General features: G+C 45.5%; 1 protein-coding gene across 1 annotated transcript in view; it reads left to right on the top strand.

The window, feature by feature from the left end:
- OTUD4 (OTU deubiquitinase 4) overlaps positions 1 to 26,683 on the top strand; it is a 246,343-nt gene that overhangs the window by 195,156 nt on the left and 24,504 nt on the right. The window contains 1 exon segment of the mRNA XM_030191676.1: positions 19,316 to 19,469. Within this exon segment, the coding sequence (XP_030047536.1) occupies positions 19,316 to 19,469 (154 nt within the window).

Below are 26,683 nucleotides of genomic sequence, written 5' to 3' on the forward strand. Positions count from 1 at the left end.
TGGACGGCCCTCTGTGGCTGCCAGCGGAGCGGGGCCTGTTGCCTCAGGGTCCCGTGGTGATGGAGGATCCCTCCCCCTTTGGTCTTACGGCCTGGCTATTGAGCGGCAGCGTCTGAGGAAGAAGGGCTTCTCAGACAAGGTCATCGCCACTACGCTGAGAGCGAGGAAGCGCTCTACTTCTACTGCTTACGCCAGGGTTTGGCGTACCTTTGCATCGTGGTGTGAGGCAGGCTCCCTTTCTCCCTTCACTGCTCCAATTTCTTCAGTGTTGGCGTTCCTGCAAGAAGGTCTGTCGCTCAGTTCCCTTAAGGTCCAGGTAGTGGCTCTTGCTTGCTTCAGGGGTCACCTGAAGGGTGCTTCCCTGGCCTCGCAGCCAGATGTGGTGCGTTTTCTCAAGGGAGTTAATCACCTGCGCCCTCCTCTGCACTCAGTGGTACCTGCGTGGAATCTCAATCTGGTGCTAAGAGCCTTGCAGAAGCCGCCTTGTGAACCCTTGTCGAGGGCATCTCTGAAAGACCTGACGTTGAAAGCAGTCTTTTTGGCGGCTATCACTTCAGCCAGAAGAGTTTCCGAGCTCCAGGCGCTATCATGTCGAGAGCCCTTTCTGCAGTTCACTGAGGCAGGAGTGTCTATTCGCACAGTGCCTTCCTTCCTGCCCAAGATTGTTTCTCGCTTCCATGTGAATCAGCAGCTCTGTCTACCCTCCTTTCATAGGGAGGACTACCCAGAGGAGTACTCTGCTCTCAAATATCTAGATGTGAGACAAGTCATCATCAGATACTTGGAAGTGACCAATGATTTCCGGAAGTTGGATCATCTGTTTGTGCTGTTCGTAGGTCCTCGTAAGGGTCTGCAGGCTGCCAAGCCTACAGTGGCACGATGGGTCAAGGAAACCTTTGCAGCGGCTTATGTGGCCGCGGGGAGGGTGCCACCTATCCAGCTGAAGGCTCGCTCCACTAGAGCACAGGCGGCCTCGCAGAGGCCGGTTCCGTCTCCTTGGAAGAGATTTGTAGGGCGGCAACTTGGGCATCGGCTCATACCTTCTCCAGACATTACAGCTTGACTGTGGCTGCTCGGGCGGAGGCCCGGTTTGGAGCTTCAGTGTTGCGGTCAGGGATTTCTATGTCCCGCCCTGGGTGAGTACTGCTTCGGTACATCCCACCAGTCTATGAATTGATCAGCATGATGATATGGAAGGTAAAATTATGTATCATACCTGATAATTTTCTTTCCATTAATCATAGCTGATCAAGCCATAGCCCCTCCCAGATAGCTGCACTGTTTATATTCTGGTTGCATTTCAGGTTCAAGTTTAGTCTTTAGTTCCTGTTCAGGAGGACTTCGTGTTCAAGTTTTTTCAATTGGATTCTTCAGGAGTTGAGACGATTTTGTGTTACAGTGAGCTGCTGCATTCCTCTCCCCTCCGTTTTACGGGGCTGGATTGAGACCTAAATTCTGCTGGCGCTCCCTCCCGCTTCATGCGGCTGTAGGGCAGCTTTGTACCCCTCCCGCTTCGGCGGTATTAGGGTCAGTCAGCTCCTCCCGCGGTTGCAGGATAAGCCAGATCCCCCCACATCGGCGGGTGTAGTGTCCCTCCCCCACTCCGCGGGAATGAGCTGGTCGGATTCCCCTCCCCCACTTGTGTGGGGATGAGCTGGGTTGATTCCCCTCCCCCGTTTCGGCGGTGGTGAGCTGGGCAGAGTGGCCCTTTGTGGGTGTAATTCTCTAAGTGCTGAGTCCTGCAGATGGAGCTTTGATATCGACATACTGAGGAGTTTCTGGCAGCACATGACCACATATAGGGAGGCAAAAGGATTGCTCTCTATCTCCACCTGCTGGTAGATGGACACAACCCACCAGTCTATGGATTGATCAGCTATGATTAATGGAAAGAAAATTATCAGGTATGATACATAATTTTACCTTCTGGTGTGTATATTAGAGAATGACACGGGGATGGGGAACCGCAGTAATTGTGGGAATGGGGGCGGGGATAGAGCCCACGGAGACAAACTTTGTCCCCATGTCATTTTCTATTTTGAAGCCTTAGTGAACTGGACTGTTACTTATATTTAAGTGATGCCTACAAAGATATTTCGATTTTTTTTGGAAAAACAAGCAAACATACTGGCCACAACTAGCAAAATTTACATGGGGGATACTGTACATCCTGCTACCAGCACATCTTCTAAGAAGACAACTTCTATTTCTGGAAGGACTGTGGAAGACAGGAGAGCTAGATTGAATCCTGAGATTGTTGATGACTTCTTATTTGTCCACAGATTAAAAAAACATAACAGTGCTTCATAGGGCATATTTTTCCCCTCTAGGGCATATAGAACGGGTTGTATTTTATACCTCTGGACATTTTAACAGTGTGAATTAGGATTCTTTGGTGTAGTAGAAATCACCTGTTGTTGGAAGGGTAGAGGGTGGTGATGGGAAGGAGGGTTATTATAACTGGTCATTGTTATGATTGTTCTCTATTTGTAATTTATACAAAACAGTTGCACAGCATATTGTTTCTTTTTATACTTCAATAAAAAGATTCAAATATAAAATCATAAGTGTTCAAGGCTTCTGCAGATGAGGACAGAGCCCACGGGGATGGGACAGGGATGGAGTGGGGACGGAGACAGAACCCATGGGGCAGTGATGGGGACAGACTTTGTCCCCGTGTCATTCTCTAGTGTATATAACTTCCCACTGCAGACTGGTATGTTTTTTTTTGTTTTTTTTTACCACACCTGTACCCTATCCCCCATCATACCCGACCTGTGCAGTCCTTTCTCCCCTTTCATTACCCCTCTCCTCCCCCTTTTCCTCCTCCCACCACATCTCAGAAGTCTTATCTGTCAAGTTTGGATTTGGGGGGGGGGGGGGTGCGGGCTTAAGATGCCTTTCCTACATCTCTTTTCCTCTTCTCCTTCCCCATCCCACTTCATCTTAACTGTTCTAGATGGAAGCCAAAGGTACAATCTTTCCCATTGTCCTCAGCTTCCTTGGGTTCTGATTTAAACCCAAAGTTCCTCCCAAACCCACTACTTCCTCCTGCTGGGCTCTTATCCAGAGCCAAAGATGCTTTTACTGCCATTGTTCCAGGGCCCTGGTCAGCTGCTTATCTTTTGGAGCCCTGATTGGACACAATGCTTCCTGAGAAAGCCCATTTATTCTGGGTAAATGGAGTTCATGTTTTGCTCATGATAGCGATAGGTATGAGAAGGCTCCAGGAAATAACATTATATATACCCTTTACCATCCTTTTCAGGCTGCCTTCCAATGATTATGGAAAGGGCTGACTGAGGAGGATGAAAAGTTTTCTCTGCTCTTGTGGGATGTCCTTTTTGTATAAAACTTATCCACTGTGTATGTTTTCTAGACAAGCTTTCAAAGTATTCTGAAGTATCTACAGGAAGCAATGCATCTCATTGAGTTGAATGGCATCTCACACTGTAGCATATTTTAACAGTGAGCCAGGATAGAATTATGGTTTATTATAACTCTGTACCACCTATTCTCTGAGGACAAGCAGGACACGGTATATTCACATGTGGGTGACATTATTCGATGGATCCCCAGTGCGGATGTTAACCAAATTTCCAAGAAAACCTCTAGAAGCTTTTGGTAGGACTACAGCACACTACTACTACTACTGCTTATCATTTCTATAGCGCTACAAGGCATACACAGCGCTGTACACCATACATGAAAAAGACAGTCCCTGCTCAAAGAGCTCACAATCTAAATAGGACAGGCACACAGACAGAACAACTAAGAGGTAAGGGAATTCAAGAGGTGGGGATAAAAGGGTACAGGGCAAGTGAATAGTGGTTAGGAGTCAAAAACAGCGTTAAAGAGGTGGGCTTTTAGCCTGGATTTGAAAACGGCCAAAGACGGAGCTAGACGTACAGGCTCGGGAAGTCTGTTCCAGGCTTGAGGTGCAGTGAGATAAAAGGAACGGAGTCTGGAATTAGCAGTAGAGGAGAAGGGGAACAGACAAGAGAGATTTATCCACAGAACGGAGTTTCCGAGGGGGGACGTAGGGAGAGAGAAGAGTGGAGAGGTACTGGGGAGCGGTAGAGTGAATGCACCTATAGGTCAGTAAGAGAAGTTTGAATTGAATGCGGAAACGGATAGGGAGCCAGTGAAGTGACTTGAGGAGAGGGCTAATGTGAGCATAGGGACTCTGGTGGAAAATGAGTCACGCAGCAGAGTTTTGGACTGATTGAAGAGGAGAGAGATGGCTATGTGGGAGGCCAGTGAGTAGCAGGCTGCAATAATCTAGGCGAGAGGTGATAAGGGTGAGAGAGGTGGGGAGAGGAGAGGTGGGTTTAGGGGGAAAGATGAGATGCTCAGTTTTGGCTATGTTAAGTTTCAGATGACGTTGAGACATCTAGGCACAGATATTGGATAGGCAGGCTGATACATTGGTCTGGATGCTGGATGAGATTTTGGGGGTAGAGAGGTAGATCTGGGCATCGTCAGCGTAGAGATGGTATTGAAAGCCATGGGATGATATCAGAGAGCCAAGGGAAGACGTGTAGATGGAGAACAGGAGAGGACTGAGAACAGAACCCTGAGGTACACCGATTGGTAGTGGGATAGAAGTGGAAGAGAATCCACCAGAGTGTACACTAAAGGTGTGAAGCGAGAGGTAGGAGGAGAACCAGGAAAGAACAGAGCCCTGGAATCCAAGTGAAGACAACGTATCAAGGAGTAAGCTGTGATCAACAGTGTCAAAAGCAGCGGATAGATTGAGAAGGATGAGGATAGAATAGAGACCTTTGGATTTGGCCAGTAACAGGTCATTGGAAACTTTGCCTTCCCTTGTGCCCGAGGCACACAAGACCCACAGTTTTCACTTTTCCACAGAGCTATGAAGCCATCTCTTCAGTCACAGCAGCAAGTGACTTTATTTTTCTGACAATTTCTGCCTTCCTGCCTGAATTTTCATGTGAGTAGCATGGAATTTTTTTCCCCTTTTCCTCAGTTTTTTCTCTTCCTTTCTTTTTACCTTAGTTTTTTCAGCCCTTTTGATTTTTTTTCTTTTTTGTGGCTCACGGCTGTGTTAAGCCTGAGCTCCTGGCTGGTTTAAAAAAAAATCTTTGCAACATTGAACCATTTGATTTTGCTATGGCTATTCTTCCCATGATGTACTAGAAACCTGCTAGTGGGTTTAAGTGGTACACAGACTGCTCTAGGACCATGTGTGTGACTGACCCACGTGACGTGCCTAAATTGTCTGGGCCCTCATCACAAGTCCTCTAACTGCTCTCTTTGTGCTCAAATGCTGAAAAGAACTCACAGGAGCAGAGTGGCTGTGTGTGAGAGACTTTTCATCACTTAAAAGTCCGATCCGTTGATGCTTTCAATGCCAATATCAGTCCCCATGGCTTCTGGAGTGGCACCGGACACTGGAAATGCATCAACATTGAGGGGGTCGCCACTGCCTCAGTGTTGAGCATTGGTAGCCCCCACGTGGACCCAGTAACTAAGGACCTTCATGGGTTCCACTTTGTCTTTGTCAGCACTGAAGGACTCCAGTGCTGTGCACCAAAAGAAGGCAAAGAAATATCAGCATTGGTCCTCCTCAAAGCATAGTGCTAGGAGCTCCAGGGCACCAATGTCATCGGTACATGAGAAACATCGGTGCTGAGAGGACCTCTTTGTTGAAGCGGTGTTAATATGCCCTCCTGTTCAGCACCGACTTCTTCATGGGCTGTCTCCACCTTGGCACTGGCCTTGCCTTTAATGATGCCTGTCCTCGAGGAGAGGTTTCAGGTTATGCTACAAGAGGAGCAGCTAGGGCATTGAGGGCGCTTGCGCCACCTATGATGCTGCTTAAGTATCACAAGTACAATCTATACCCAGCACAACGTTTGTACATAGGAACCCTGCTTGGGCCTACCTGACTCAGGTGTGGGCAAATGTCCTCATTTGCATTGCTACTCAGGTCCAGCACAGCCAGCAGGTCACAGCTCAGCAGATGTTGATGTTGTTAGGCCATATGGCCTCCACGGTGCATGTCATACTTGTGGCTTGCCTCCATATGAGTTGCCCAATGGATCCTTGCTTCCCAGTGATGTCAGGCGACGGGAGCCATTCGGATGTCATCTCGGTCACACAGAAGTTAACTCAGTTGTATCTGTGATAGATGATTCGGTCCAGTTTGACTCTAGGACTACCTTTCCAAATTCCTATGCCCCAGAGGAGCCTGACCACAGATGCATCAAATATGGGCTGGGGAGTTCATGTAGATGGGCTTCACACCCAGGGGCACTAGTCCATTCAGGAGATCAAGCTTCACATTAGTCTCCTGGAGCTCCGGGCAATCTGGAACACTAAAGGCTTGCAGAGATTGAGTGTCAAACCAAATTGTCCTCTTTCAAACAATCAGGTTGCCATATACTATGCCAACAAGGGTTTGGGGGGGGGGGGGGAGAGCATGGGATCTTACTCCTTGTGTCACAAAGTACTTAGGATGTAGCAGTGGCCACCAGCCACACCATGATTCTCTGAGCCACATACCTGACAGGGATCGACCGCAATCTGGCGGACAGACTGAGCAGGGCAATGCAACCACGCGAGTGGTCTCTCAGCATGAGCGTTGCCCGCAAGATCTTCTGAGAGTGCAGCATCCCTTCAATGGGATCTTTTTGCCACTCATCTCAACCAGGTCTCACAGTACTGCTCCATTCTCTTGTCACACAACAGGCTAGCATCAGATGCCTTTCTCCTCGATTTGGGGAGAGCTTTCTGTATGCGTATTCTCCCATCTCTCTGATAGGAAAATCTTTGCTGAAACTGAAGCAGGACCGAGGCACCATGATTCTCATTGCGCCGTATTGGCTGAGGCAGATCTGGTTCCCTCTTCTTTTGGAGTTGTCCTCAGAAGAACAATGGAGGTTGGACTCTTTTTCCAGCCCTCATCACGTGGAACGAGGGGTCTCTTATGCTTCCCAACTTCTAGTTCCTGGCCCTCATGACCAGGATTTTGAGAGTGTAGAATCTGCATCCCTCCAACTGCCTGACTGTGTCTCCAGAATCCTGCTGTCTTGCAGGAAAGATTCCACTAAGAATTGTTAGACTTTTAAGTGGAGGAGGTTTACCATCTGATGCGAGAGCATCCTGTCTCTTGTCCTACAAAAAATTGCTTGAATACCTCCAATACCTTTGAGTCTGGTTTAAAAAAACAACTCTATAAAAGTTCGTCACAGTGATTGCTATCACTGTGGGGGGAAAAGCCCATCTCTGTACAGCCTCTAGTTCGCTTCATGAGAGGTTTGCTGTTGACAAAGCCCCCTATCAAACCTCCAACTTTGTCATGGGACCTCAATTTTGACCTGACCCAGCTGATGAAAGCTCCTTTTGAGCCACTTGATTCCTGCCATCTGAAGTATCTGACCTGAAAGGTCTTGTTTTTGGTGAGTTACTTCAGCTCACAGAATCGGTGAGCTGCAGGCCCTAGTAGGTGATCTGCCATACAAGTTTAATCATAACAGAGTAGTTCTCCACACGCATCCTTCATTCCTTCCTGAGGTGGTGTCAGAGATCCATCTTAATCAGTCAATCATCCTGCCAACATTCTTCCCAAGGCTCCATGAACTGGCGAAAGCACAATGCACACCTTGTGCTGTAGTTGAGCCTTAGCCTTCTATCTGGAGCAAACTAAAGCATATAGACAGTCCACCCAGCTTTTTGTTTCTTTTGATCCAAACAGGATTGAGGCAGCCATCTGTAAATGCACTTTATCCAATTGGCTGGCAGACTGTATCTCTTTCATTTATGTCTAGACTGGTCTGACTTGAGAGGGTTAAGTCACGGCTCACAATGTCAGAGCCATGGCTGCGTTGGTAGCCCACTTGATGTCCGCCTCCCTTGAAGAGATTTGCAGAGGGTGCAATATGTTCTTCAATCCACATATTCACATATTACTTTCTTGAACTGAATACCCGACGCGATAGCCGGTTTGGTCAGTCATGCAGAATTTGTTTGGGGTCTAGGATCCAACTCTACCTGCTTAGGCTCATTCTTTTGTTTTCTAGGCTGCACCTTCACAACAGGAAGTGTTATGTTAGTGCTGTTTGTTCTGATTGGCCTTGCCATTGCAAGTCCCTTTTTATTATTGTTTGTTGTTTTCGATGAGCCTGGTAGCTAGGGATTCCAATAGGTGTGAGTACTGTATTCTGCTTGTCCTTGGAGAAAGCAAAGTTATTCACCTGTAACGGGTGTTCTCCTAGGACAGCAGGATAAGTATTCTCACATACCCTCCCACCTTCCCTTGGAGTTACATTCTTTATACTTTTTTTTTTTTTACCCAACTGTGGGTGTCGCGTGACTCAGGCAGGAAGGCACTTGCGCATGGGTAGTGCAGGTCTGCCAAAGGCTTCCATAAGTTTTCTTGGACTGCTGGGTAACGTCCACACTGGTGCTCCATCGAATGAATTCACCCACATGTGAGAATACTTGCCTTGCTGTCTTTGGAGAACACCTGTAGAAAGGTGAGTAACTTCGCTATCAGCATACAGGTCTAGGCAGTTTACAATTAAAACTAGAGAGTAGATGGCCCTTATGAATACTGTACAAACTCTGGACTCCTTCACACTATCCTTAAACCCTAGGATCATTGGTTATCATGTCTTCAAAAATAGTTCTCCAAGTGCCATTTTTGTCAAGACTTTGTGGCATAAATATATTTGTACTTTATAAACCTTCCTGAACTAGTGGAACTCCATCAACCTTGAAAAAGTATTTATTACAGGCAGCTAGGGTACACATTTAGCTTTTCACTGTAAACCCAAGCCCTGTTGGTTTAATAAAATTAAAGATGCTGCTACCTAAGTAGCCTTGTTCTTCTTTCTGAAGTGCAAAAGAGAGAAATATGTAGTTAGGGGCGCTTAACTGGGATTGTGCTAAAATAAGATAAAATGATCATTAAATCTGGGGTTGATGGAAATATGACTAACTCAGATGGTGTTTCACTTTGTATTATTGGTCTATTGTGTCTTTAAAAAGAATTTTATCCGAGGACAAGAGGTTCCTCTGTGCCAATAAGGACGTCGAATCCACACGTTGCCTCGGGGTCAGGTCCGACGATTGACGGTCCCGGGGACCCTGCACAGCAGGATGCCTCGAGGCAGGTGGAGACCCACTCAATGCTTCACTGCTCCCAGTATCTAAGGGACTAGCAGCAGCCATGCTTACTGACGCTCCCGGTGCGACACTCAGTCAATTCAGATGCCTCCAACCTCGTTTCCAACGTCAAGGAACTGGACTTGGCTCCAAAAATCTCTTGTTGAGCTGGCTGGAAATCTGGTTCCTCTTCTTCATATGAAGACAGAGAACACAGTGGTCGGACCCCAGACACTGAAGACACCAAGAATGGGTGTCTTTCCCAGAGATAGTCCAATTGCACTGGGTAGAGCGCTTAAAGCCACTGGGAACATTCGTGGACATGGAAGGAAAAATTTCCTTGGCTAAATAAAACGAAGCGATGGTGCCTGAAAAAGGGGCAAAGTACGACAAAAAACAAAGGGAAAATTCCCGGCCGAAGTGAAGGCCAAAAAGCGGCTGAACGACGACGAAAAAGAAAGGAAACTTAAATTGGACAAAGTAAACTAAAAATATATGGGAAAGACAAAAGGGGTTGCACAACTGGGAACACAATATTAGACAAAAAAAATTGAAGAAAGGCATGAAAAAGCTCTTTAGATAGAGCATTGTGACGAGGTGGTAAAATAAAATACGCCCTCTCCTCACAGTGATAGAAACAGAACTGAGGAGACCGTTGCTGCCAGGCAAAATGGTAGAGACTATTATGAAGAACAAAATTACAGAGCATATTCAAGAGCATGGATTAATGAGACAAAGCCAACATGGATTTAGTGAAGGGAAATCTTGCTTCACCCATCTGTTATATTTCTTTGAAGGGGTGAACAAACGTGGATTAAGGTGAGCCGGTTGATATTGTGTATCTGGATTTTCAGAAGGCGTTTGACAAAGTACCTCATGAAAGATTCCAGAGGAAATTGGAGAGTCATGGGATAGGAGGTAGTGTCCTATTGTGGATTAAAAACTGGTTAAAAGATAGAAAACAGAGTGTAGGGTTAAATGGTCAGTATTCTCAATGGAGGAGGGTAGTTATTGGGGTTCCGCAGGGTTCTGTGCTGGGACCACTGCTTTTTACATACTTATAAATGACTTAGAGATGGGGGTTACTAGTAAGGTAATTAAATTTGCTGATGACACAAAGTTATTCAAAGTAGTTAAATTGCGAGAGGATTGTGAAAAATTACAAGAGGACCTTACGAGACTCGGCATCTAAATGGCAGATGACATTTAACATGAGCAAGTGCAAAATGATGCATGTGGGAAAGAGGAACCCGAATTATAGTTATATCATGCAAGGTTCCACGTTAGGAGTCACTGACCAAGAAAGGGATCTAGGTGTCGTCGTTGATACTTTGAAACCTTCTGCTCAGTGTGGTGTGGTGGCTAAGAAAGCAAATAGAATGTTAGGTATTATTAGGAAAGGAATGGAAATCAAAAATGAGGACATTATAATGCCTTTGTATCGCTCCATGGTGCGACCGCACCTCGAATATTGTGTTCAGTTCTGGTCGCCGCATCTCAAAAAAGATATAGTGGAATTAGAAAAGGCACAGAGAAGGGCGACGAAAATGATAAAGGGGATGGGACGACTTCCCTATGAGGAAAGGCTAAAGCTTCTGGGGCTCCTCAGCTTGGAGAAAAGACGGCTGAGGGGGGGGGGGGAGATACAATAGAGGTCTATAAAATAATGAGTGGAGTGGAACGGGTAGACGTGAAGCGTCTGTTTACTAGGACTAGGGGGCATGTGATGAAGCTACAAAGTAGTAAATTTAAAATGAATCTGAGAGAATTTTTCTTCACTCAACGTGTAATTCAACTCTGGAATTCGTTGCCAGAAAATGTGGTAAAGGCGGTTAGCTTTACGGAGTGTAGAAAAGGTTTGGATGGCTTCCTAAAGGAAAAGTCCATAGACCATTATTAAATTGGACTTGGGGAAAATATTTGTGGGATAAGCAGCATAAAATATTTTGTACTTTTTTGGGGATCTTGTCAGGTATTTGTGACCTAGATTGTCCACTGTTGGAAACGGATGCTGGGCTTGATGGACCTTTGGTCTGTCCCAGTATGGCAATACTTATGTTCTTGCGCGGGTGGGGAGGCACTCACGCATTCGTGGTGGAGCGTGTCTTGCGCTCCACAAACCTCTACTTATACTTGTTATAAGTCCCGAACTGGGCGATGCGGGTCAGCGTCACCCACTTGTGAGAATAAATAAGCCTGCTGGCCTTGGAGAACACCTTCTACAGATAAGTACCTTCACTATACGTGTATAGTAAAATATTCCTCACACCTGTCTGCACTCAGCAGCTATGTTTGTGTCTTCTGTCCCTCCTTCCATTTGTTTGCGTTGCAGGAGCTTGGAAGTGTTGCAGATTGTGAAGCTGTACTGTGGTTCCTGTCGCTTAACATAGTAACATAGTAGATGACGGCAGAAAAAGACCTGCATGGTCCATCTAGTCTGCCCAAGATAAACTCATATCTTGAATTTGTACCTGTCTTTTTCAGGGCACAGACCGTATAAGTCTGCCCAGCAGTATTTCCCGCCTCCCAACCACCAGTCCCGTCTCCCATCACCGGCTCTGGTACAGACCGTATAAGTCTGCCCTCCCCTATCCTAGCCTCCCAACCACCAACCCCTCTTCCCCCCACCTGCTCCGCCACCCAATTTCAGCTAAGCTTCTGAGGATCCATTCCTGCTGCACAGGATTCCTTTATGCATATCCCACGCATGTTTGAATTCCATTACCGTTTTCATCTCCACCACCTCCCGCGGGAGGGCATTCCAAGCATCCACCACCCTATCCGTGAAAAAATACTTCCTGACATCTTTTTTGAGCCTGCCCCCCTTCAATCTCATTTCATGTCCTCTCGTTCTACCGCCTTCCCATCTCCGGAAAAGATTTTTTTGCGGATTAATACCTTTCAAGTATTTGAACGTCTGTATCATATCACCCCTGTTCCTCCTTTCCTCCAGGGTATACATGTTCAGGTCAGCAAGTCTTTGGTCATACGTCTTGGAACGCAAATCCCATACCATTCTCGTAGCTTTTCTTTGCACCGCTTCCATTTTTTTAACATCCTTCACAAGGTACAGCCTCCAAAACTGAACACAATACTCCAGGTGGGGCCTTACCAACGACTTGTACAGGGGCATCAACACTTCCTTTCTTCGGCTGATCACACCTCTCTCTATACAGCCTAGCAACCTTCTCGCTATGGCCACCGCCCTGTCACACTGTTTCGTCGCCTTCAGATCCTCGGATACTATCACCCCAAGATCCCTCTCCCCCTCAGTACCTATCAGACTCTCTCCGCCTAACACATACGTCTCTCGTGGGTTTCTACTCCCTAAATGCATCACTTTGCATTTCTTCGCATTGAATTTTAATTGCCAAACCTCAGACCATTCTTCTAGCTTCCTCAGATCCCTTTTCATGCTTTCCACTCCCTCCCGGGCGTCCACTCTGTTGCAAATCTTAGTATCATCCGCAAATAGGCAAACTTTACCTTCTAACCCTTCGGCAATGTCACTCACAAATATATTGAACAGAATCGGCCCCAGCACCGATCCCTGAGGCACTCCGCTACTCACCTTTCCCTCCTCCGAGCGAACTCCATTTACCACCACCCTCTGTCGTCTGTCCGTCAACCAGTTCCTAATCCAGTTCACCACTTCGGGACCTATCTTCAGCCCATTTAGTTTATTTAAGAGCCTCCTGTGAGGAACCGTGTCAAAAGCTTTGCTAAAATCTAAGTAGATTACGTCTATAGCACGTCTATGATTCAATTCTCCAGTTACCCAATCAAAGAATTCAATGAGATTCGTTTGGCACGATTTCCCTCTGGTAAAACCATGTTGTCTCGGATCTTGCAGCTTGTTGGCTTCTAGGAAATTCACTATCCTTTCCTTCAGCATGGCTTCCATTACTTTTCCAATAACCGAAGTGAGGCTTACCGGCCTGTAGTTTCCAGCTTCTTCCCTATCACCACTTTTGTGAAGAGGTACCACCTCCGCCGTTCTCCAGTCCCTCGGAACCTCTCCCGTCTCCAAGGATTTATTAAACAAATCTTTAAGAGGACCCGCCAGGACCTCTCTGAGCTCCCTCAATATTCTGGGGTGGATCCCGTCCGGTCCCATGGCTTTGTCCACCTTTAGCTTTCCAAGTTGTTGATACACACTCTCTTCCGTGAACGGTGCTATATCCATTTCATTCTCAGGTGTACTTTTGCCAGTCCCTCGCGGTCCTTCTCCAGGATTTTCTTCAGTGAAAACCGAACAAAAGTAGCTATTTAGTAAATTGGCTTTTTCTTCATCATTATCTACATAGCGGTTCGCTGTATCTTTCAGGCTCACAATTCCCTTTTTAGTCCTTCTTTCACTAATATACCTGAAGAAATTTTTGTCGCCCCCTCCTTACATTTCTAGCCATTTGTTCTTCCGCTTGCGCCTTCGCCAGACGTACCTCTCTCTTGGCTTCTTTCAGTTTCATCCGGTATTCCTCCCCGTGTTCCTCTTCTTGAGATTTTCTATATTTCTGGAACGCCAACTCTTTAGCCTTTATTTTCTCAGCCACTTGCTTGGAGAACCATATCGGTTTCCTTTTCCTCTTGCTTTTATTTACTCTCCTTACATAAAGGTCTGTGGCCCTATTTATTGCTTCTTTCAGCCTGGACCACTGCCCTTCCACTTCCTGTTCGTCCTCCCAGCCCATCATCTCCTTCCTCAGGTATTCCCCCATTTTACTAAAGTCAGCATGCTTGAAATCCAGGACTTTGAGTTTAGAGTGGCCGCCCTCCACTTCAGCCGTTATATCAAACCAAACCGTTTGATGGTCACTGTTTCCCAGATGCGCGCACACTCGCACATTTGACACACTATCCCCATTTGTGAGCACCAGATCCAGCATCGCTGCCTCCCTCGTGGGTTCCGTCACCATCTGTCTGAGCAGAGCACTTTGGAAAGCATCCACGATCTGTCTACTTCTTTCCGATTTGGCAGACGGAACCTTCCAATCTACATCCGGCAGATTGAAATCTCCCATCAACAGAACCTCTTTTTTCTTTCCTAATTTTTGAATATCTGCAATCAGATCTTTATCTAGTTCCTCTAATTGTGTGGGGGGTCTGTAGACAACACCCACGTGGACAGAATTTCTATCCTTTCTTTTTAAGGTGATCCATATCGCTTCTTCTTTTCCCCAGGTCCCTGTCATTTCAGTTGCCATGATATCATTCCTCACATACAGAGCTACTCCTCCACCTTTACGACCCTCTCTATCCTTCCTAAATAGATTATAGCCTGGTATGCTTGCATCCCATTCGTGGGAACTGTTGAGCCATGTCTCTGTGATTGCAACAACATCTAAGTCTGCTTCCACCATCAGGGCTTGAAGGTCATGAACTTTATTGCTGAGACTACGAGCATTTGTGGCCATTGCTTTCCACCTATATTTCTTGGTATGTGTTTTAACATTAGTGATTTGGGGGTGTCTTTTCACTTTGGGTACCTTCATGTCTTTTTGTTCCAACTTTATTGCTTTTTCCTCTGCTTCAGTTCTATTTTCAGGAGCATTACAGTGCTGTAATGGAGCAAAAGAATTCTTTAGTGGCAACACTTGTGCGGGCGGATGCTTCTGTGTCACATGACGAAGTCTGCCTGAGCCTACTGTGAACCATCTGTTCTTATGTGGTTTTATTCTTTGCTTTTATTCTTTTATTCTTTTATTCTTTTATTCTTTGGTTTATCCGTTGCTTTTTAATGTATTTATAAATGACCTAGAGATGGGAATAACTAGTGAGGTAATTAAATTCGCCGATGACACAAAATTATTCAGGGTCGTCAAGTCGCAGGAGGAATGTGAACGATTACAGGAGGACCTTGCGAGACTGGGAGAATGGGCGTGCAAGTGGCAGATGAAGTTCAATGTTGACAAGTGCAAAGTGATGCATGTGGGTAAGAGGAACCCGAATTATAGCTACGTCTTGCAAGGTTCCGCGTTAGGAGTTACGGATCAAGAAAGGGATCTGGGTGTCGTCGTCGATGATACGCTGAAACCTTCTGCTCAGTGTGCTGCTGCGGCTAGGAAAGCGAATAGAATGTTGGGTGTTATTAGGAAGGGTATGGAGTCCAGGTGTGCGGATGTTATAATGCCGTTGTATCGCTCCATGGTGCGACCGCACCTGGAGTATTGTGTTCAGTACTGGTCTCCGTATCTCAAAAAAGATATAGTAGAATTGGAAAAGGTACAGCGAAGGGCGACGAAAATGATAGTGGGGATGGGACGACTTTCCTATGAAGAGAGGCTGAGAAGGCTAGGGCTTTTCAGCTTGGAGAAGAGACGGCTGAGGGGAGATATGATAGAAGTGTATAAAATAATGAGTGGAATGGATCGGGTGGATGTGAAGCGACTGTTCACGCTATCCAAAAATACTAGGACTAGAGGGCATGAGTTGAAGCTACAGTGTGGTAAATTTAAAACGAATCGGAGAAAATTTTTCTTCACCCAACGTGTAATTAGACTCTGGAATTCGTTGCCGGAGAACGTGGTACGGGCGGTTAGCTTGACGGAGTTTAAAAAGGGGTTAGATAGATTCCTAAAGGACAAGTCCATAGACCGCTATTAAATGGACTTGGAAAAATTCCGCATTTTTAGGTATAACTTGTCTGGAATGTTTTTACGTTTGGGGAGCGTGCCAGGTGCCCTTGACCTGGATTGGCCACTGTCGGTGACAGGATGCTGGGCTAGATGGACCTTTGGTCTTTCCCAGTATGGCACTACTTATGTACTTATGGAGGGCCCTCGTAAAGATTTGTATAATAGATCCTTAGAGCTAGAGGATTATAGAAGGGCAGATGTGGTCCCTTTCCACAAAAATGTTAACAGAAAACAAGTGGGGAAACTACAGGTCAATAAGCCTCACTTCGGTGATAAGAAAAAGTAAGGAGGCACTGCTGAAGGAAAAGATAGTATGATTCCTAGAATCCAATGGCTTACAAGATCTGAGGCAACATGGTTTTACTGAAGGAAATTATTTCTTCATTCAACATGTAATTAACCTTTGGAATTTGTTGCCAGAGAATGTGTTAAAAGCAGTTAGCTTAGCGGGGTTTAAAAAAAGGTTTGGATAGCTTCCTAAAAGAAAAGTCCATAAGTCATTATTAAGATGGACTTGGGGAAAATCCACTGCATATTTCTAGGACAAGTAGCATAAAGTGTATTGTACTGTTTTGGGGTCTTGCCCAGGTACTTGTAACCTGGATTGGCCACTGTTGGAAACAGGATACTGGGCTTGATGGACCTTTGGTCTGTCCCAGTATGGCAATTCTTATGTTATGTTCTTATGTTATGTTAGGGAGTGGTGAGAAGCTATTTCTCTGTGCAGTCCTAGAAGCTGGTTTAATTGTATCCAATTCTTGCATTACTTTACTGAGCTCTTGTTTAAAACTAGATAGTTGAAGACAGATAGGGCAAGCTTTAAGTCTCCAGGTGATTGGCCTTGAAACTAAAGTACCACAATTATTGCAGAGAATAAAAGTCATCCTGATTTCTTGAATTGGGTATGAACAGGTGTACTTAGTTGGGGTTAACAGTCTGTAAGACTGCCTGTGTATGATTAAGTTAATGAGGTTTGGTTTGTCTATAAATGAGTGGAAAACCCTGGGGTGGGTGGGATTATAAGTGCCAGCTAACTACTGTGTTAAGGCAATTCTCTGGGTGGGACCAGAATTTTCAAATGATTTAACTTCCAATTTTGCCCTAGAATATAAAAAATAAGCTTTCCTTGTTGTAATATAAATCCAGATATTCCCAATAATTATATCAGTTTCAACAATGTAAAATGCACTTTAGAGCCCCAATACAATACAGCCTCCCTCTCAGAGCATGGTAGGAAGAGAAAAAGAAAGAAAAATAAGAGGTTTCACAGGGCAAAATTAATTAATTAAGCACTAAGCATTAAATTAAAGAGAATATCAGGAATCTCACCTTAGCCAGCAAGTTGAGAAGTTTGGAATTTAAAAGGTCCAAATTTGTTATACTTTGGAGGAGTTTGCTTCAGGTACAGAGAGGTCAGCACCTGAGCAAAGTTAGAAATGGTTTGACCCCTATTCAGAGCTCAACCCTTACCTCCTGCTGTATAATGATTACTACTACTACTTAACATTTCTAGAGCGCTACTAGGGTTACGCAGCGCTGTACAATTTAACAAAGAGAGACAGTCCCTGCTCAAAGAGCTTACAATCTAATAGACAAGTGAACGGTCGGTCCGATAGGGGCAGTCAAATTGGGGCAGTCTGGATTCACTGAACGGTAAGGGTTAGGTGCCGAACGCAGCATTGAAGAGGTGGGCTTTAAGCAAAGACTTGAAGATGGGCAGGGAGGGGGCTTGGCGTAAGGGTTCAGGAAGGTTGTTCCAAGCATAGGGTGAGGCGAGGCAGAATGAGCGGAGCCTGGAGTTGGCGGTGGTGGAGAAGGGTACTGAGAGGAGGGATTTATCCTGTGAACGGAGGTTACGGGCGGGAACGTAAGGGGAGATGAGGGTAGAGAGGTAGTGAGGGGCAGCAGACTGAGTGCATTTGTAGGTAAGAAGGAGAAGCTTGAATTGAATGCGGTATCTGATTAAGTCCCAAGTGCCAGTTAACTACTGTGTTAAGGTAATTCTCTGGGTGGGACCAGAATTTTCAAATGATTTAACTTCCAATTTTGCCCTAGAATATAAAAAATAAGCTTTCCTTGTTGTAATATAAATCCAGATATTCACAATAATTATATCAGTTATATCAATAATTATAAGAGGAGAAGCTTTAATGAATTTTATTAGGATCCTGTTTTCAGAGTTAGGTCATATGCCATTAAATGGGTACATGGTTTGGAAAGTATGTTTTAAAAAAATGAAACTTACTGGATATTCTGTTTCTCTGCTTCTACATTTTGTTGGGCTGTTGCTTAAAAAATGCAAATATATTTGTGTGTATGCAGAGATCTGTGTGGACGATGCACATTGTTCATGCTCTTGTGCTTTCATTGGGAACCTTTAAGAGGACAGGAGAGTAGGGAAAAGACTATCACTGGAAACGTATAAATCGGTCACTGTAGTGGGAAGCCCTTGAAATCTAGTTTGGGATCCAGCATGGTGGTTCCTGGAGTATTCTCAGTTTGCACTGTGTACAAGTTTTCTGTATTTTGACATTGATTCACTCCAAACCAGAAGCATTTATGTCCTACCCATTTCTTATTTGTGGTGCAATCTACTACAGGACAAACACTAGAATTTCAGCAGTGAATTATCAGAATAAAAATGGAGCATATTAAATGATTTAGATAGTCACAGATTGTTTAGCTAGACCTGTCACCTTCATTATCTATATAAATAATTCTCACCTCAAACATTCTGAAGCTCACTCTGTGGCAGGGAAACACTGGAGCCCTGCACTTAGGCTGTCACCATTCACCACTCACTGTCACTCAGGCACCACTCACTCTCACTGATAGACCCGCCCCCGCAGCCACGCCCCTTCCGCACATAATTCGCTACCTCAACGTTCTAATGAAGCTGCAACTTCCGGTTTGTGAGGCGGCAGAGATCGGAATTTATCCCCATTACTGTTTGCCCCGCCCTCACGTCAAACGTGATGACGTCGTGGGCAGAGCACTGACACTTCACCAATCGCATGCGCCCTCGATGTCATCACGTTTGACGCGAGGGCGGGGCATACATCGATCTACGTGAGGGCGAACGGAGGGAGTGTGAGGCAGGCAGGTTGTAGGTCACACGCAGCGAGGGAGCCAGTCAGCCACTCTCTACGTTGGGGGGGCGAGGCGCCCACGACCACCCTCAAGCACGGAGGGTAAGTCCAGCAACAAGGGGAGGGGGGATGGTAACGAAAGCGCCTTGCTAGCGCCCGTTTCACTGGCCTCAGAAACGGGCCTTTCTTACTAGTGTCCTATAATTGGCATTCTTTTCTTCCTATTTTTGTCTGTACACTTCATTTGGTGTTTCCTCATTAGGCAATATAACAAACATTGAAACATATAAACATTTGTATCCTCCTGGGTTTATCTGAGGATGGTGTTGATGGTTTGTTTTAACCTCTGAATCTACAGAAACTGGAAATAGGTTAATAAATTTGGATTGTTGTGATTGGCTGCTCTCCATCTTCAGTCTGATCGCCACATATTAGTAATCGTAGCATTTTTTTTTTCAGATACCTACAGATCATTTACCTGCTACTGTTCCAGGTGTGAATCTGACTCCAGCCCCTGTAATGCTTAATGAGATGCAAACCCACCCCACTGTGCCTTCTACACCACACACTGTGCCAGCATGGCAAAGTGAGTCGACAGCTTGCAGACCAGCAGGTAAAATAGTACCAAGGTATTTTCATCTACATGGGTCTCATTGTCCAGTTGGGCACACATTTTGAATTAGTAGGTGAAATGAAGGGCACACTGAAGGAGCCTTGACTCTACTAATAGACTGTGTGGTAGGTGACATCTTCAGAGGCTTGATGTTTGTAGCTCATCTGTCTTGTTGGGGATCAAATAGACACACCAAGCAAATAATGTGAAGGCAATTTGATTTCCATCTTTGAGCAGGTAGCAGCACATTGATTCCAAAGCAAGTTGCATCTTCCCAAGGCAGCGTGGCTTCTGGTGCTGTTAGTCAGTTGCTTGTAAGTGATGTCCGTATCTAACTCGCCAAGTTCACAAATAAAGAACCCCTTCTCAAGGGAAAAGCAAAGTTTTGAAAAACCCAGAAAGCTAATGTGTGCACAAAGTAAGAACCATTGTGAGAGTGATGGGGAGCGGATACTCAGTTTTAAGAACCAGCACCAGTGAATCAAAGAGCTTCATTGTTTAGAGTAGCCACCATATTAGGCTGATCATATTGGCTCTTGTAACATCATGAATCTGCTCCCTTTTCATGTGTATCATCCACTAGCTAACTGCACAACATTATAAGATTGCTGGATCCTTCTTGGAGGATAGCTCTCATTAGATTAGATCTCCTGTTCTAACAGCATCCTCACTACCCTTAGGTTTGCTGTTTGGTATTTTGGAACTCTTTAGGCAGTATGGTTATTGAACCAGATTATGTAGATCTGAGGAATACTAAAGTTTGGGAGCTGATCTAATAGTGGAAGTACTATTGCAGCAATATTAAAAATTAGGTTTGATTCCTAATCCAGGTAGTGTTCCCAGCTTCTGAATAGACAGGCATCCAGCTATAGGTGCAGCAGTGGCATCTAACCAGTGGCTCTTGGTTCAGGTTCCAGTGAAAGCCACAGGCTGTGCTTTTCAGCCACAAGACTTGCTGCTGTAATGGAGGCTCTTGATAGAAGAGAGTGAATTGAATCCCTATTAAAGGTAGACTACAGGCGTTTCCAATCACCTCAAAGGGGTGCGCTTAGCTCCATTTCTGTAATGGCTTAAGGGGCTGCCTAAGCTGTTACAGAATACTGGGGCAGTGCTGCGCTGGCTTGCCAGAAGGTAGGCACCTATTTACAACAGGACAATGGCTGGTGTAAGTGGATGCACCATCCAGCGCACGCAACTGACAGTATTCTTATAAGTTGCATTTGTGGTTTGGTGACACATGCCCTGCCCACATGTACATCCCTGACAATTGCATGCTAAGTGATTTATTTATTTATTTATTTATCTATTTGTTACATTGGTATCCCACATTTTCCCATCTATTTGCAGGCTCACTGTTTATAGAATAGCACCTAGCGCTTATGTGTGTAACTCTGGCTCCTGTTCTATAAATTGGGCACACTTTTGACATTTAATTTTAGATAAAGTTACCATTCAAGCCCAAAAATTTTAGATGCCAGCTTATAGAATTGCTTTTTATATTTAATCGTACCAGCCACCTTGTTCATGCTCACATACCAGCAGATGGTGCCAGAGAGCCATAGGCTTGAATCCTGTAATTCTTTGCAGCCCAAGTACTCCAATATTATTCTGTCTCCAGCAGACCTGCATAGGCAAGCAGACCTGTGCAGCTGGACAGTCTGTTGTTGTAGCCTCAGGGTTCTAGGGTGACCGTTTTGAGAATAGTCTACCAATTTTAGAATAAGGCTGCGAGGTGAGCTTCTGGGCCAATTGTCTATTAGTCCTTTAGCCCTGGTGTGAATGTAGGCTGGACTGGCTATTTCCAATCCCTTTCTCTCCCTAGTTTGGTTAGGGTTGAGCAGGGGAAAAGAAAAGTCTGTAGCAGTATGGTAAGTCACTTCATTGAGAGACAGCCTTATGTGGCCATGTTTTGGCAAGCACATTGATGGGCATACATTGAATATATCTTCCTAATGAGATATTGCACTTAGATTGTGAGCCCTCCTGGGACAGAGAAATATCCAGTGTACCTGAATGTAACTCACCTTGAGCTACTACTGAAAAAGGTGTGAGCAAAATGGAAATAAAATGAATGAATAAATAAAAACATAGGATATGAAACTGTCATCATACAGTTGTACATATAGATAGTACATCTGTATTATATATATATATATATATATATATATATATATATATATACACACACACACACACACACACACACACAGTGCAATTCGCTTAAATGCAAGGGTCTGGGACCAAAGAAATGCATGCAGTTAACCAGAGCGTGCACTTAACCGTTGTGACCCAAAGAAGCTTGACATCTGATAAACAAATGTACAGTACTGTTTATTCTTATACATACAGAATACAGTCTCAGTTAACTGACATTAGGCTTACTTGAAGTAATCAGTTATAGTCCTCTGTACACTCTTGGGTCTGTGAGTCCCATAGACTACGTCTGCCAGATGGTAAAAACTGTCATAGCACTGACATCCAGTGACCTACAGATAGGCCCACACGGTGTTGAGACTCTCCAGTGCTCTTGCAAAAGTGACAGGAGGTTGTTGAATTTCATCAGCATGTGCCTCGCTGCTCATTTCTTCATCTGTTCCATCATCAGCCGTTGCCTGCGTGTAGGCGCATATCTGGACATCAGTGCTGTCTTCAGCTGTTTGTAGATCGTAATCAACAGCTACGTAGCGATGAAACTCCTCTTCAGTAACACCTGCTGGGATGTCAATAGCCTGTTCATCTGACGCGTTTGCAACAGCTGCATCTGTTTCGTCCCTCTCCACATCCCTAACAAAGCTTGCCCGCTTGTAGCAGTTCACAATGGTTGCCTGTGTAACATGATTCTAAGCTTCTTTCTGCATATGTAGGGAATCCAACAGTGATTACGAGCCAGTTCAACAGCACGTTTATCCTTGCCAGTCTGATCATCCATAACGCTCATCAGACGACGTAGCACAAGAGCCCGATAATGTTGTTTGAAATTGGCTATTATGCCCTGATCCATAGGTTGGATCAGAGAGGTAGTGTTTGGTGGCAGGAAGACCACCTTGACGTTAGCCTGACATCATCCCTGTATGCAGCACAATTATCACAAAGCAACAAACTCTGACGCTTTTGTGCCGCCCGCATTCTAGTGTCTAACTTCTTTAGCCATTGCTTCCAAATTTCCCCAGTCATCCACGAATTTGCGTTAGCCTCGTATGATACAGGAAGTCGCTTAACTTTCTTGAAGCAATGAGGCTGCTTGCTCTTTCCAATGACGAGGGGTTCCAACTTCTCACTCCCATCCATATTGCAGCAAAGGAGGATAGTCAGTCGGTCCTTCAACGTTTTACCTCCAGTAGTTTCGGCATGTTTGCAAGTGTTCCATCAGGAATCGCTCACCAGTAGAGACCATTTTCGTCAGCATTGAAAATGTCACGAGGTGCAAACTCATTCAAGATGGTAGGAAGAACTGAAAACAACTCAATTTTCAGCACCAAAGTCATCAGCGTCTTGTTTCTCACCATGCTGTTTCTTGAATTTTATGCTGTTCCTCTCCTTGCATCTTTCCAACCATCTAACAGTGGCTTTGAATTCAGTTAGTCCAAGACTTTCAGCTAGCTGGTTAGCTTTCTCCATAAGCAGTGGACCACTGACAGGAAACTGTCTGCTCCCGATTCGAGAAAACCATTGAAGAAGAGCATCTTCTACCTCCTCAGCTTTTCCCGTCCGTTTTTGTTTCCGTTGTGGATTTGTATTGTTTTGCCAGTCTTCCAGAAGCTGGTCTTTCTGCTTCAAGACACGTGAAACTTGACTGGGCTTGACACCATATTCTTTAGCAATAGATGCTTGACTTTGTTTGTTTTCTAATTTTTTAAGAATTTCTATTCGTTCAGCCAGTGTTAAAGTTTTACAGTTCCGCCACCATTTCGACAATGATGACCCCGGTGCATAGTCCAACAACATTCTTTCCCCTAATCTGCTTGGGTAGGGTTACCATATGGCTCCAGAAAAAGGAGGACGGAGTGAGACAGCTGGGTTTTACTTCCATTGCTTTCCATTGAAAGCAATGGAAGTAAAACCCGGCTGGCACAATCCGTCCTCCTTTTTCTGGAGCCATATGGTAGCCCTATGCTTGGGGCAGTTAAAGAGGCAGTAAATTTGAAATCTCGGTTGTCACATTCCAATCGGCTTCCATATTCCATGCGCGTGCATATGCGGAGTCTTTCCTGTAGAGGAGCGGTCTTAAACCATGCATATAAGCGAATCTTGCACTTGTCAGTAGTGTGCTAAACCGGTTTGTCCCCATAGAAATTGATGGTGCCGAAAACGGGACCGAAGTACGGCAAACAGAGCCTGCGCTTATCCGACGTGCACTTAAATGGAGTGCATTGTGTGTGTATATATATGTGTGTGTGTGTATATATATGTGTGTGTGTGTATATATATGTGTGTGTGTGTATATATATATATATATATATATATATATATTGCCATATTGCAGACATGGGATGGACTGGGTGGGGCACACATTTCCTTTCCCTCCTCCTCTCCCCCCACCCCCAAAATAAAATGCACACACACATTAGATAACATACCTTTGCTGGTGGGGATGCCGAAGTCAGTCGAAGAAATTCACTGCTAAAGCGTCCCCCTTCCACCTTGTGCTGCCTCGGGAGCGAGGAAGTCAGTGGGGTGCCTCTGGCCACCGATGCCGGCACTCCCAGAGCATACTCGGTTCATGTACAAACGGAGTATGCTTGAGTGCAAGCATTGGTAGCTGCTGGCACCCTGCTAACTTTCTTGCTCCTGAGGCAGTACGAGGAGAAAGGGGGTGACTCGGGCAGCGGATTTCTTCAGCTGGTGGGGCTTTAGCTACCCCACCAGGCATTGAATACGTACTGTAGCTTTGGAGGGGGTCTTCAATCATTCTGTCTCTCATGTGTCCCCTGTGCCTTCACCCATTCCTTCATGTGCACCCCTGTGCGTTCATCTGTTCTCTCATTGCCCCCCCCCCGTTCCTTTGTCATGTGCGCCCCCGTTTTTTCACCCATTTTTTTCTTTCTCTGTGTGCCCTCATGTACTTTCAGCCATTCTCTCTGTCTTTCATGTGCCTTTGCCCGTTCTCTCTGTCTTTCATGTGCCTTTGCCCGTTCTCTCTGTCTTTCATGTGCCTTTGCCCGTTCCCTCTGTCTTTCATGTGCCTTTGCCCGTTCTCTCTGTCTTCCATGTGCCTTTGCCTATTCTGTCTTCCATGTGTTTCCACCCCCCCCCCCCCCCATTCCTTCATTTTTATTTTATTTGTGACATTTATATCTCCCATTAGCCCGAGTTGAACTCGGGTTCGTTGTGGCTTACATAACAATTAGAAAAGCATGAACATGTTCAAAATATAACAAAAAGTAAAATACATCATATAATGTTAGACCAGTAGAACTTGAGTTAAGAGCAGGTGTAATTAAATACTTAGTGATTTAAGCTAGATAATTGAAATATTAGCTGTGATAGGTAATGGGAGGTGTGATGGGTGAAGGCACATGGGAGGAAGGGAGAGAGAATGGGTAAAGTAGCGGGAGGTGGGATGAGTTAAAAATTAATGGCATGAGTTTATTTGAGAAGACTGCTCATTTCCTTAAAGACTAGACTGAAGAAGTGAGTTTTCAATAGACTTCGGAAAAACTAATAATCATGAGTGCATTTGATGGTTTTAGATAAGGCTTTTCAAATTTTAGTGCGTTGATATGAAAGTTAGCAATATGGATTGTTTTGTAGTTTACTTTCTCTGAGGACAAGCATGCTCTCATATTCTCACATGTGAGTAGACGCCGATCCGTGTCATCCGATCCAGCATTTATGCCCAAGTAAAAAAACAGAGCTTTGTGAAGCGCAAGCTGTGTTCTACTACGCATGCGCAAGTGCCTTCCCGCCTGCTGCGAGAACACAGTTTCCTCGGTTTTGTTTTCTCCGCATGAAGAGAAGCTGCGCTTTTTTTCAGTGTCTCTTCACATGTTTGGTTCTCTTCACATGTTTGGTTTTTGAGCCTTTGAGTACCTTTGGCCTTTCTTTTTTATTTATTTTTTTATTTTAGTTACAATTGTACCCAGCGCTTTCCCACTCATGGCAGGCTCAATGCGGCTTACATGGGGCAATGGAGGGTTAAGTGACTTATTTTTCTTAGTTTCTTTTGCTCACATTTGTTTTCTTTATTTTTTGATCTGGGCTGGCTTTAGACCCTAACTCCGGTCGAGAACTCCCTTTTTTGTGTATTTGCTCCTTTTTCAATCACCATCGAGCCATTTGATTTGGCCGGCGAGGTCTTCCCATCCATGTCCACAAAGACTCCCAGTGGCTTCAAGCGTTGTACCCGGTGCAACCGGACCATCTCTGGAAGAGACACCCATTCTTGGTGTTTGCAGTGTCTTGGGCCCGACCATAACCCTGCTAACTGTGTTCTCTGCCTTTGTATGAAGAAGAGAACCCAGGTTTCCCAGGAGGCTGTACGCGAAAAGATTTGTGGGTCCAGTTCCTTGACGTCTGCATCGAGGTCGAGTGTCGCACCGGGAGTATCGGTAAGCAAAGCTGCTTTGAGACCTCAAGACACTGGGAGCAGTGAGGCATCGAGTGGGTCTCCACCCAGGCCCACTGGGACCGTCCATCGTCTGACCAGACCCCGAGGCGATGTGAGGATTTGACGTCAGCACCGAGGAGCATGGGTGAGGTGATTCGGGCGAAGGCCAAGAAGCACCGTCAACAGTCGCCCTTGATACATGGTGCCAGGGCACCAAGGAACACGACACCTGAGAAGCGTTGGTGCCGGGAGGACCACTATCCCTCCATCCAGGAGGTGCTGATGTGATTGTCTCCAAACAGCCGAGACCCTGCTCCCATATCAGCCCCAGCGGTTCTGCAACATGTGCCTCAGCGCCCTAGCTTTTCCCCTCGGCCCTCGATGATTGTATCCGGGCCTTGCTCACAGAGCTGCTGGATGACCTCATGCAGTGATGTGCTTACGGTATCAGGGGTGCTTGCGCCTGCCATACCTCTTGCTGGGGCCCCGCCTGGCCCTCAGCCTGCAGTGCGGCCTCCAACGCTGGTGCTGCTTGCGGCACTGGTGTTGACTGTCACCCAGGCTGGCACCTCTCCGTCAGTAGAGGAAGCTTCACCGGAGTTGAGGTGGGAGCCAGTCTCTCAACGCTGTTCTCGAGAACATGGTTCCTTGGCATCGAGGCAGGCTT

The sequence above is a fragment of the Microcaecilia unicolor genome, chromosome 2 (assembly GCF_901765095.1).
Source record: "Microcaecilia unicolor chromosome 2, aMicUni1.1, whole genome shotgun sequence".
Lineage (NCBI taxonomy): Eukaryota > Metazoa > Chordata > Amphibia > Gymnophiona > Siphonopidae > Microcaecilia > Microcaecilia unicolor.